The following is a 13,836-nucleotide window of genomic DNA, read 5'->3' as shown; positions in this document are numbered from 1 at the left end:
CAAAAACACCCATGACAGACGTTTTAACCGCGCCCAAATACCCGACAGACGAGTCCGAAAACGCGTTTTTTTACACGTTTTTAGGGATAGGGGTAACCACCTAAAAACAATTAGATCCTGTAGCCCTTAACTCCCTGAATGCAAAAATACCCACGACAGACATTTTATCCGCGCCCAAACACCCGACAGACGAACTTGAAAACGCGATCTTTTACGCGAACGCAAGGGCTTGGGGCAACCACTTGAAATTAGTCTCATTCTGTTGGTCTTGACTCTCTGGTTTCAAAAATACCCATGACAGACGTTTTAGCTGCGCCCAAACCCCCAACAGACGAGTCCTAAATCGCGATCTTTTCGCGAAATAAGAAACCAAGGACTTGAGGTCACCACTTGAAATTAGTCTCATCCTGTAGCCCTTGACTCCCTGATTGCAAAAATACCCATGACAGACGTTTAACCTCCACCCAAACCCCCAACAGGCGAGTCATAAATCGCGATCTTTTTCGCGAAATAAAAAAGCAAGGACTTGGGGTAACCACTTGAAATTAGTCTCATCCTGTAGTCCTTGACTCCCTGATTGCAAAAATACCCATGACAGACGTTTTATCCGCGCCCAAACACCCGACAGACGAACCCAAAAACGCGATTAAACTTAATTGAAGATTTTTGTGAACAAAAATTTTATTTTCAAAAATTTTGCTTAAGTTTCATACATTTACTAATGCCAAAAGATTGGCTAGGCAATTAAAGGAAAACAACTATATGAGTGAAGGACAATCTTCCATGGCTTAAGTCTAGTACGCAGATCACGCTAAAATTTATCTTTCATACAAATTTCCTCCAAAGATAAATTTTAGCGAGGATTTTTAGCCAGGTAGTACGCAGTTCACGCGCTATATTCGAATTGTCATCTACTACTTTTGCAAAAAGTCTCCTCACAATTTAGCTCGCGAAATAATGCTGAGCGCATTTTTTCACAGATAAATTTTGACATTTTTGTGGTCGTTGTTGTTGCTGCAAGGAATAAGAGGCAAAAAAAAACCTTGGAATATATAAAAGAAAACAAAATGAGAGCGTAAAAAAGGTATTCTGCAGGTAAAAAAAAATATGTATGTAATATTGAATGTAAGCAGGTATAAGTAAATGAAACTGTGATTCAGCCGTTTCTTTTAAATTTAAATTTATCTTGGCTTTTAGCGAACGTGTGTAGAGATAAAAATTGTCGAGATAAAATTTAGTTTAGCGCGATCTGCGTACTGGGCTTTAGGCGATAAATGCAATATGTAGAAATGAGATTCTGGCTTTTTAAAAACGTGTATGCAAATATTGTAGGTGCTGACCATTGTGTTCAAAATATTTTGTGTTTGAAGTCAATTTGTGAGAAAATTACATTTATCGCCTAAACGATGGAAGATTGTCCATGACTCTCAAATAGTTGTTTTCCTTTAATTGCCTAGCCAATCTTTTGGCATTAGTAAATGTATGAAACTTAAGCAAAATTTTTGAAAAAAAATTTTTTGTTCACAAAAATCTTCAATTAAGTTTAATCGCGTTTTTGGGTTCGTCTGTCGGGTGTTTGGGCGCGGATAAAACGTCTGTCATGGGTATTTTTGCAATCAGGGAGTCAAGGGCTACAGGATGAGACTAATTTCAAGTGGTGACCTCAAGTCCTTGGTTTCTTATTTCGCGAAAAGATCGTGAAATAAGGGCACAGCTAAAACGTCTGTCATGGGTATTTTTGAAGCCAGAGAGTCAAGACCAACAGAATGAGACTAATTTCAAATGGTTGCCCCAAGCCCTTGTGTTCGCGTAAAAGATCGCGTTTTCAAGTTCGTCTGTCGGGTGTTTGGGCGCGGATAAAATGTCTGTCGTGGGTATTTTTGCATTCAGGGAGTTAAGGGCTACAGGATCCAATTGTTTTTAGGTGGTTACCCTAATCCCTAAAAACGCGTAAAAATGCGCGTTTTTAGGCTCGTCTGTCGGGTGTTTGGGCGCGGTTAAAATGTCTGTCATGGGTATTTTTGTAATCAGCGCGACGAGGGCGTCAGGTTCCAATTGTTTTTAGGTGGTTACCCCTATCCCTAAAAACGTGTAAAAAAACGCGTTTTCGGACTCGTCTGTCGGGTATTTGGGCGCGGTTAAAACGTCTGTCATGGGTGTTTTTGTAATCAGGGCGACGAGGGCGTCAGGTTCCAATTGTTTCCAGGTGGTTACCCTGACTAAATCAATTTTCAGAAAAAATGTACTTTTGATGCACTTTTTCTCAGCAATGGCGCAGACACATGCTGGCAGACGTTCGTTTTCGTCATCACCATGACTGGGACTTATTCTAATATTAATATGAATCGGTTACCTCTCACGCAAAAAATATGCTCCCAGCTCTCGGTCTAGATTGTTTTAATAAGGTTTCCTTCTTGGATGAAAACCATAGAGAAATCTTATTGTTTTTGTTCTATTTTATGTGGTCTATTTTTCTCTGTATACCCATACAAATATAAGAAAAGTTTAATTTTCTCAAAAATGTCTTAAGCAATATTTAATAAAAAAAAGTTATTTTTGAAAATAGAACTGTGTGTATTTCATTCCTAAGTTTCTTTAAAATTTCTAGTACAATTTCAACAAAAATTATGGATTAAAAGAAAATACAATTTTATACGAAACAGAACTAAAATTTTCAAAACAAAATTTTTAGTTAATTTTTTTTTCTGAAAAATCAATTTATTGTTGGAATGTTGATAAATGTTTGAAATTCGAAATTCTCATAAGCTTTTAAATAATTTTATTTCAAAATTGCAGCAAAGTTCTCAAAATACACAACTGGTTCGTAGGAACTTGCTCTTGGAACTCAAAACTTTTTATAAGCAATTTTATTAAAATTTCTTTTGTAAGATTTTAGAGCCGTTAAAAAAAAACAATTTTTTCATAAATTTTTGAAAAAAAAAAAAATTAAATTGGTATGCCACTTTTAACAACAATTACTAATCGACACCTAAAACGAAAATTTCAAAAAGTTCAATGTCACGTTTAAAAAAATTTGAGTTTTTGAAATAAAAAATTTTCAAATTTTTTTTGAATCCAACAGTTTTTTTTTTTAAATTTTGTTTTTGATAAATTTTAAGGCAATATAGATGCCTTTGCACAGAATTAAACTATTTATTTGGGAGTTAGCAGATATTTGAAAAACCGTTCTTTGGGATGTACCTACCGTTAATAACGATTTTTGAAAACAAACAAAAAATTATTAAAAGATAGATCTTGTATAAAAATTATTACTTGTATTTTTAATCAAAATACAGGAGCCGTTTTTGAGAAAATCAAACTTTTCCAAAATTGGTATATGACAAGTACCGTTATTTTTGGTCCAAAAAAATTGATTACAAAAAACCGTCTGAGTGCCCAAAAACTGCTTCCTACCAAGTTTAAAGTGGATCGGCCCATCCGTTTAGTCTGTACAGACTGACAATATCGAAAAAATATTTTGAGGTATCGAAGTGGAAAATCGAAATGAAAGCAAAAAAGCTTATCCTGTTTTAATGCGCTTAAGCTGATTTTGTGTTGGCTATTATTGCGAAATAATCCAAGAATTAAAACAATTAACTTTATCTGACACTATTGCAATTTTTTCTATAGTTCACGGTTTCATATAATACTAGAATATATTAATGAATACACAATGAATAAACCACAGACTTGTTCTTATTCATCAGACTTTTAAGCGTGTAAGAGGAAGCCAAACAAATCAATACAACCCCGTCATATATTAGCACACGTGTGTCCGATTATGTTTGTTTATTTATTTTTTCCTTTTCTTTTTCAAATTGCATGTCTAGATTCCACAAGAATATTTTATTGATTTAGCGATGACTAATGTAGCTGAGATAAATTACAAAAAAAAAAAAAAAATAATAATAATAATTAGTGGAATTTTTTTTGCAGAAAATTGAAATATAAAAAATGACATTAAATTTGAAAGCAGAAAATTGGTAATTAAGTAATATTCTCTGAAAAAGAGTTCAAGTTTATGAACTTCTAGAACACATTACGACACTTTTTTTTTATATACATATGTACAGTAGTTGTTCTTTTTGCTTTTGTTGTTCTTTTAAAAGGAACACTAGTTGATCTGCAGAACAAATTAAGAGCGTGAAAATTTCTTCATAACTTTTTAAAGCATTTCAAATGTTGTTTGTTTAAAAGTCACAGATCAAAAGTAGTAAAATAGTGAAATAAATGTGTTTTGTATTTTTAAAAATTTGTTAATAAAAGTTCTCTGGGATTACTTAATTTTTATTACTTTGAAGTCTTCATTTTTGTTGATATGGTGAAAAATATTTTACCATTTGCGAGAATAGTCAAACTATTTTGATATTTTGTTTCGCCTCAACAAGATAATAGCATTGACTTTTCATTTTAAACAACTAATTTTGTGTTATTTAAAAAATATTCTTAATGTTAATTAATTGCCAACGTAATTACTTTATATTCTTTTAGTTCAAAAATACAACTTTTATGTTAAATATAATCTTTTTGTCGAAATTGATTGTTGTTATTTAATGTAATTTTTTTTTTTGTTGTAAAAGCTTTGCCCTTTAAACTTTAAAGTTAAAAGAAGAAAGTTGATGAAAGACTATTTTGAAATATATTTTATTTTGTGTTTGATTACAAAACTATCAGAATCTAAACACAAATTGTTTTTAGTATCTACAACATTTGTGGGATATTTTGCTAATACACAAATTGCAACTCTATCTCTCATACTGTATGACTGTACCTCACCTTAAACTGGTGCATTGTCCTCATTTTGTGTTTAAATATTTGTACAGAATCATAAGAAACTATGGAACAAAGAAAAATTTTAAAATTCATATGTCAATGAATATTAATTCTGGGAATCTGGCCAAAAAAAAAAATTAAAATAGCTTAAGGCTTAAAGGACATCAATGTGACTGGATAGTACAGAATACAGATACACAAAAGAAAAAAGATACATTTTCAATATTTAAAATTCATAATGAGGTCAATGTTGTCCTTCTTTGCTTTTGAATATCCGAATGAAATATTTAGTTAATAGTAGAGTAACTAAAGCAAATTATTAGGGAACCCGGCCGAACAGCTCTGATTTTGACGATTTTTTTTTCAAACGTAGGTAATTAAAAATACTTTAAAGTCTATAGATTAAAAATTGCCGGTGTTGCCGTATTGTTTTTTAAAATTAAAATTAATTTTTTTTTAACAAAACCATTTTTTTTTTTAAATTTCATAAAACAAATGATAGCAAAAGATTCTCTAGGTAATTTATGGAAAATATATAAAAGGCAGTAAATGACAATCTTCCATCGTTTAAGCGATAAATGCAATTTTCTAACATTCTGACCTCAAACACAAAAAAAATATTTTGAAAACAACGGCAACACCTACAATATTTTAAAATACATTTTTAAAAAGCCAGAAGCTCATTCTTATCTCTTAAATTTAAATCCACTAAATTTAATTAAGATTTTTTGAAAAAATGGTCCTCAAACTCAGAGTTAAAAAAAAAAATGTTATTAGAAAAATTTAACATGACTTTTTTCCAAACTTTTTCTAATAAAATATGAATTTATTTAAAAAAAATTTTTGGCCATAAATATTATCAGTTGAATTTCGAAGCAAAAAAGGTAAAATATATCACACTTTTGAAAAAAAAAAAATGAAAAATTACTTCAATTTCAATGGTTTTTTTTTTATTAAAACTGAATTTTTGCATTGAAATAATTAATTTTCTCAAAGACTGTGGTAAATAGGAACTTTAAATTTTTGCTATTTAACTTTCAACAGTAAGGGTTATTAAATGAATAAAAAATAATTTTATGTTCAGATGTTGAACTTTAAAAAAAAAAATAAATAACATTTTTTTTCAAAACTTTTATTAAAAAAAGTTCTTCGAAAATGAAATACTTTTTAATTTTTTTCATAAACCGTAATACATATTGACATTTCCTTTTATAATTTGAAATCATAATAAATGCGGCCAAACAAATTTGAAAATAAATGCATTTTATATTTCGAAGAAGTTTAAAAAACGACATCTTAAAATTTTTTCAATAATTTTTTTTTTCAAAAATCTGAGTTCAGATACCATTCTTTCAAAAGCCCTTAATTCAATTAACTTAATTTTAATTTTACAAATATGACTAGGCTTCTAGCTTTTAAAAAATGTATATTTGAATATTGTAGGTGTTGCCGTTGTGTTCAAATATATTTTTTGCGTTTGAAGTCAATTAATAAGAAAATTGAATCTATCGCTTGAACTATGGAAGATTGTCCCTCACTCCCATATATTTTTTTTCCTTGAATTTTCTAGACAATCTTTTGGCATCAATTAATTTATGACATTTAAGAAAAATTTTTGAAAAAAATTTGTTTTTGTTCACAAAAATCTTCAATTAAATTTAAAAAATCAAAACGGCAACACCGGCAATTTTTAATCTATAGACTTTAAAGTATTTTTAATTACCGACGTTTGAAAAAAAAGATCATCAAAATCTAAGCTGTTCGGCCGGGTTCCCTAATATTTCCAATTTTTGAGCTTTAGTTACTCCACTATAAATAGAAAGAATGTAGGAAATGAGTTTTTGTCTTCACTAGGTAACTGACTTTTGCATTTCTGCGAAGTAAACTTCCTCAAAAATATAAACCTGAAAAAATATATTAATTTTCTCAACTCTTCCTAATATTTCTATAAGAGTACATTTTTATAGGTGAAACAATAATTTAAAAAAAAGGTATCTTTCAAAGTTGCTTCTTACTTTGAGCAGACAATTAAGGATTTCAATTTCATTCACAATGTCTATGCTTAGCCAAGTCCAATAATATATTTTTGTTATTTGGGGTGTTGCATGTACCATGTACATATAATTAACCAATGTGTGATTACTGATGATTATTGAAATCATTTCAGTCACGCACCAATAACTTCTATTCAAATATATCATGGTAAAAGCTTATTTATTCGTCATCTTGCATTTTAAGTAGGTACATAACTCAATCAAAATACAAAATAAATTGAATAAAAATGAGATCAATATTAACAAGTAGCTACTCAAAGACCTTGAATATTTGATATATTTAAGTTTGAGTTATATCAAATGGTGGTACCTAATGCCTTTACCTAACATTTTTGAAAATGTCAAATCAAAGTAAATTTGGCCTCCAGCGATTACACGAAAGGATGTATACAGTAGGTACTTGTAGGTACATCGAACAAGTAGTAGTTATTTTATATTTTTTTTTTAAGTCAAACCTCAAGTACTCGTAATGTTTGGCACGAAATGTTTCCCGAGGGTGTTTAATATAAAGTGTCTTTCAATATTATAGAAGGTTTTTGTTTTTAAACAATATTAAAACCAATTCAGAACCGAACTTAATATTTTATGAACTCGCCATTGGAAATCTTCTTCCACTTTGAGGTCCCTAGAGGACAAGGTTATTTGCTAACTGCAGTTTTTCATGTGGTCTTGCTTTCTTTGATTCTGTGATGTTATCGTAAACAAACTTTGAATTGAATAAAGTTCTATGTTTTTGTGTATGAAAATTGTCAGAATAAATTAAAATTATTATCAACTGCACAAATATCAAATCAATTTTAAAATTACAGAATATCTTACACCTGGAGAAATAAAGATAGACTAATTGATTTAAATGAGATAACCAAGCCAATAAACGCAGCTACCATCTTCTCTTTTTGAAGTATTCGTTCCATGTACTCTATTATTTCGGTGCTGACTTAAAACACTACAATCTGTTATTTGTGTCCAATCACTGCATATGTTTTAAGATTTACGAAAAATTTTGTACTTTTGAAGTTATACTTCTTATGGGAGGGTGGATATGAAAATTTACTTTTTAACAAGAATATCAAAGGGATTATGACGCGATCGCCCTTGGCAGCAGGGCTGTCGTTTTACCTTAAGAATTGGCAGTACTTTAGTATTTAAAAATGCAGTACGCTGAAGTACGGCAAAAAAAAAACACAACAACTGGCAAGTTGCATGTTTCATGTGGCAAGTTGCATTTGGCAACTTTCATGTGGCAAATTGCATGTGGCAAGTTGCTTGTTGTTAGTACTACACTGAAAATAATAAATTTCGTAAAATTACGAAAATCGTTTCATACACTACATTTTCGTTGGCCCAACGAAACTTCGTTGGCTCAACGAAAATATGTAATTTTTCGTAATATGAAATTATGAAAAAAATTAATGAAAACGTTTCATACACTTTTTCTCCCTTTTTAGTGCCTAAAAATCCAATTCAATGAAAAGATTCATCAATTAACGAAAAATTTCATACTCGTTTTAAAGAATAAAAATAAGAATTTTTTCCTTACTTTATCAAAGTTTTAATTAAGTAACGAACTTAACTTATGAAATTCAACATTAACTAACGAAAATCTTCATAAGCTTATGAAAAATCTTCATATACATACTAATAAAAAATTACATTGGCTTGTGAAAAAGTACATCAGTTAACGAAAAAAAATCGTTGCCTTACAAAAAAAAAAGACCTAGACCTGTGTGCATTTCTGTTTAATTGATTAAAAATTTAATCTTGTTGGATATAGTTCACATTAGGTTTTTGTTTAAAAATCTATGTAAGTTGAGCTGAATACAAAAAATATTTGCGTTTTGACAACTGATGAGTCCAAGTGAGCTCCACCGGGTCGAAACGCCAATTTTTTGTTTGGACTGTATTAAATTAATAATTTAACAAGTCCAATAAATATATACTATAATCTACTAAAAAAATAATTAATACAACGAAAAGTTTCGTTAGCTAACGAATATTTTTTTGAAATTTAATTAAAATATTCATAAAATTTACGAACAAATTCGTTAGCTAACGAAAGTTCTTTCATAAATTAATCAAAAAATACATTGACTAACGAAAAATATCACCGTGGTTAAATAAATTTTACGTTAATCGATGAAAAAATTTCGTATAATGTATAATGCCTGTAACTCAAAAAAGAGATCAGGTACGATTTTGAAATTTACAATCCTGAGGTCGTTTCGAAAAAATCTGCATCATTACTTTTGGGGTCCATTTTTATCAAACCTGCCGCTTTTTCAAGACCACCGTGAATTGGGAACATGAGTTTAAACTAGGTTTCATTAAAACAAAGTCACCCAAACTTTTTAATTTATATGAATTTTTTTTTCGCCATTTTGTTGTTTTTAATTTTTTCTTTGTTATGGTTTTTTTTTTTGTTGGCTAAGTTCATACTAAATCAACGAAATACTCTCCTTGAATCGGCCTCAGGGAAATCTAAGTGATGTTTTTTAGCTTTTGCTAATTACACTGGTCAACAAAATTGAACTTTTTTTTGCCACAAGAACCATGATATACTTTTCTAAAGTATACTTTTTTATATGTTTTTGATGTGCTGAACTCGAATCTGAAGTCAGAAAAATTGGATTGGCCTCCGTTTTTGAGATATTACCGTTATAAAAAGCTAAAAAACCTCAATTTGGCTGTTGTCGAGCTTGTGTTTTTATGTGGGGTAAATTATTATAAACTAATTTGTATAGGTGATTATAAGAACAGATATTCTTCTTTAAAAAACTATTTAAATTTTGCCGATATCTCTTTTTAATAGCTCGAGATATCTTAAGTTCCAGTTAGTAAGCCAAAGAGAAACTAAATTTAATCTAAAGTTTTGACCAGGGGGTCATAAAATTTTTGCCACAAGAACCAGAGGTTTTTGGGTCGCTAAACTTGAATCCGCAATCAGAAAAATTCTATTAGCCTCAGTTCTTGAAATATAACCGTTATAAAAAGAATTTTATAACTATAACGGTAATATTTTTAAAACGAAGGCTAATAGAATTTTTCTGATTGTGCATTCGAGTTCAGCAACCCAAAAACCTCTAAAAAAGTATATTTTGGTTCTTGTGACAAATAAAGTTTAATTTGGTTAGTAAGAGCTGTTTCTGGGTCAAAGACCACTCCTTAAATTTTAAATATCTCGGACAGTAAAAGAGATATATAACACTTGTTGACCAGTGTTATAATTACGGCAAATTTGATTTTGTTGCCATTCTTTTTGTTTTTATTCCTTTTTTATTTTTCGGTTTCGCTAAGTTCATATTAAATAATTGAAAACCGAAAAAAAAGGAACCTACCCAATATTAAAGTAGTTTATTAACCAAAAACTTACATGTGGCCTAAAGCCATTAACAAGGTTTTTCGCTATCTTTGTATGAACTTAGCGAAAAACCTTTAAAAAAAAATACTTAATAAAGTAACAACAAAAATAATCTTAACCAATGCAGTTAGATTTACATTTCTCGATATTTCCCAGAAAACATATAATTCATAACGAATTCAAAAATGTATAATAAATTTAAATAAAATACCAACAAAAATGATTGCCACATAAAATCTATAAAATCGCGTGCACATACATTTACATGCAATCAAAAAATAATTCTGTGTTATTATGGGCAATTTGCCACATTCGGTAACCTAAGGCGTTTTTAGTTTACAACAGTTCCCTTTATTTTGTTAATTTAAGTCCTTGAACTTGAATCACCACAAAAAGACCGCATTATTGGCTAACTGAACCCTGTCAAAATTATTATATCACATAGACAATCTGCTACTGGGCATATTTTTTGAGTTCAAACACCTCATTATGAAATTTTGTTTAAAAAAAGAAAGAAAATTATCTAAAAATGTTGTCATTGTTTTATCATTAAAATTGTTCATCGGGTATAATTGTCTTTGTAGTAGAATTCCATTTTTATGATAAGATAACAAATAGTCTAGGCAATTTTAAAAATAAAAAAATACTAGCTACTCAACTTGATTATTTATTTTTTTTTTCATTTTTTTTTTAATTATTTGATTTGCAGATTTCAACGCTAAAATACATCGTAAAATGTGATAAATAAATCAGCACCCACATTTCAGAACAGAAGACTAAATTTAAAAAAAAATCTAAACAAATAACAACTTTTTTTATAAACAAAAAAAAAATAAACAAAAAATAAAAAAATGATATCAAACGATAAAACAATAATCACACAGTCAAATTCTGACACATTGGATCCAAAGTACACCAACAATCTTTCATCATTCACTGACCATGATGATGAAAGTAATAGAGTAGAAGAGCGAGGCATCAACCAAGTCGACGATGATATTCAAATGAAACTCAATAATATCTCCTGTGATACAGACGATGGAGATGATGAAGACGAAGAAGAATTGGAAGAAAATGGAATGATGAGTGACGATGATGCCCCAACAACTGACTGGATCATTGAAAATGTTCGAGATCCCAGTGATTCCAATGATGCTGCAAGTGCAGCAGCAATGTACCTGAACGATCTAGTACTGGATCGTGATGAAGAAGAAGAGACAATAAATGAGCTGGTAAATGTTTCAGAAGTTGAGGGTCAATTAATGGAGAGGTAATTTTATAACCTGAAAAAAACTTAAACCCAAGATTACATCTCTTCTTTTTTTAGTTCTCAACAAAATCGTATGCGTGTTGCATTTGGTATTATACTTCGACTAGTGTTACCCTTGGCAAATGGTGTTGCACGAAGTTTGAAAGGTATTCGTGATGTACGCTTTTTACATGCACTTAGAAATCTAGCCACAAGCCGTCAAGGCCTTACCAATGCACTAGCCTATGCAGCAAATACAATATCCATGAGCTTATCTTCTGTTCAAGGTATAATTTAGTTGTAGAAAAGCTCAAATTTAACCTCGCCAGGTTATTAGTATTTTTATCTTGACTTTCAGTCTCCCACCGAATTGATCCATTGTTGAAAATGATGAAACTCAAACGCTGCGATGGTAGTATGATTGAAAGCATTCCTGATAGTCCGACACCTCCATCGACACCATTGATGCGTGAACCAAAGTATACGAATACCAGCAGTACGACCACTGATCATCATGAAGAAACAAAAGCGAAAAAATGTTGTACGATTAAAATTCTAACTGAACCTCCTCCTGGTACACCGATTCGAGCTGATATTGTTCTAATTCATGGTTTGCATGGTTCACTGGCAAATACATGGAAACAGGGTTTATGGAATAATGATCGAAAACCTGAACATTTTGAACGACCACCAAAGCCTGAAGTTAGGCCTCCGAAGAGGCCAAGACATTCCCGATCGAATATTATGGTACCAACGCACAAGGAGAAGAGAAGACGTTATTCGGATGAAGAACATTTTGCGTCTAGCTATCATCATGAGATTGAAATTGATGATAGTTGCAATGAACAAGAAAATAATGGGTAAGTTTTCGCTGAAATATTCTACATCAATTTTTAAATTCTTGAGTATGACCTCTGGAAATCATAACAAAATTCAATAAAATAGAAGAATTGCTGAGACAAATTTGACTTTCTTGGGCTTTTAAAGTATATTTAATGTTTTTCGCTAAGTTAATAAGAAATTAGCGAACAGTTTCCATAAATTTCCTTTCAGGCCTTTTAACGTAAGGTTTATTATTTACTCATTTTGATTTTGATAATTTTACTGTTACTCACCTTTTTTTAAAGTTTCGCTAAGTTTATATAAGGTGGGTGAAAAATTTCACACAAATATGCGATACAATCGCATTGTTTGTTCTTCGTTAGGTAGTAAGTGCAATTTAATTCTCTTGGTTGTATCTGTTATTATTGTTTCTGTTTCGCTGAGTTCATATAAAGTTTGCGAACAAACCATAAATAAATTTCTTTTTAAGTTAAAGTAATAGACTGTTGCTACTTAATTGCAGTCATTTTGATGTAATCTTTTTTCGTTTTTTTTTTTTAGTGTTTCGCTGAGTTTATTTAAAGTTAGCTAATTTTACAAAAAAATAGGCCAGTATTTTGGTGGTAATAATTTAAGTCATTTAGTTTTGACTTTTATTCTAACATTTAATTTTTTTGTCTAACTGTGTTTCGCTTGGTTCATAAAAAGTTAGCGAAAAATGCCCCATAAATATTTATCAACTTTTGAAGGTATGAACTGAATGCTACCAAATATTTTTGGAAATTTTTATTTCGTTGTCTATTATATCATTTTTCTTGTTTTTTCGCTGACTTTAGGTGAAGTTAGCGAAAAAATCTACATAAACCACACCGACCAAGGCCCGGTCAATCAAAGTGGTGCATATAATTTTTTTTTGCAATTCTTCAAGTTCATAGATATTTTTAAAACAATGCCCCTTAATGAGGTTCACTGGACTCATATAGAGTGAGCGAAAAATGACCCAAAATGTTTAATGATTTTTGAATAATGTTAACCAAATACAGCTAACAAGTTTCAAAAAATTTGTATTTCATCGTCTTTTGTTTTTATTTTTTTCTTAGTCTTTCGCTGTGTTCATTTGAAGTTAGCCAACAAAATTGCTAAAAGTGGATTCTGGTAAATCAAAGTGGACACTTTTTTATATTTTAAGAATTCGCTGAGTTTAAAGAAATTTAGTAAAAAAATGCCCCATAAATTTTTCTTAAAACCTATTAAAGTAATGATGGTTGATTGAAGCTAATAAGTTTAAGCAATTTGACCATTCTAGGTGGTTTGATTTATTTTTTAGGATGATTTATTCAGTTCACATGAATTTAGCGAAATTCACTTCCTCAAGCCATAAATAAAGTAAGGCTTATAAGTTGTTGATAATTAACAGCATTTCAGGTAGGGTGACTTTAATTTTGTTTTTTTTCTTTGTTGAAGCGAAACATTTTTTTTTTTAATGAAGTGAAATTATATAATCTACTAAAAATTTTAGAGTTTTTTCGCTAAGTTTATATAAATCTAAAAATCACCCTATAAAATTAGGTTCTAGACAT

At 30.2% G+C, this 13,836-nt stretch overlaps 1 protein-coding gene across 2 annotated transcripts in view; it reads left to right on the top strand.

The window, feature by feature from the left end:
• Positions 1-13,836, top strand: part of LOC129918014 (uncharacterized) — a 41,116-nt gene that overhangs the window by 25,158 nt on the left and 2,122 nt on the right. For both annotated transcript variants that reach the window (XM_055998304.1, XM_055998305.1), the window contains exons 2-4: positions 10,895-11,455; positions 11,513-11,721; positions 11,793-12,294. In XM_055998304.1, coding sequence (XP_055854279.1) covers positions 11,037-11,455; positions 11,513-11,721; positions 11,793-12,294 — 1,130 coding nt within the window. In that variant the 5' untranslated portion in view covers positions 10,895-11,036. The remainder of the gene's footprint in view (positions 1-10,894; positions 11,456-11,512; positions 11,722-11,792; positions 12,295-13,836) is intronic.

This window comes from Episyrphus balteatus, chromosome 4 (genome assembly GCF_945859705.1).
Source record: "Episyrphus balteatus chromosome 4, idEpiBalt1.1, whole genome shotgun sequence".
Taxonomy (NCBI): Eukaryota; Metazoa; Arthropoda; class Insecta; order Diptera; family Syrphidae; genus Episyrphus; species Episyrphus balteatus.
Note: the sequence above shows the minus strand (reverse complement) of the source record. Positions and strands in the feature narration are given on the sequence as shown.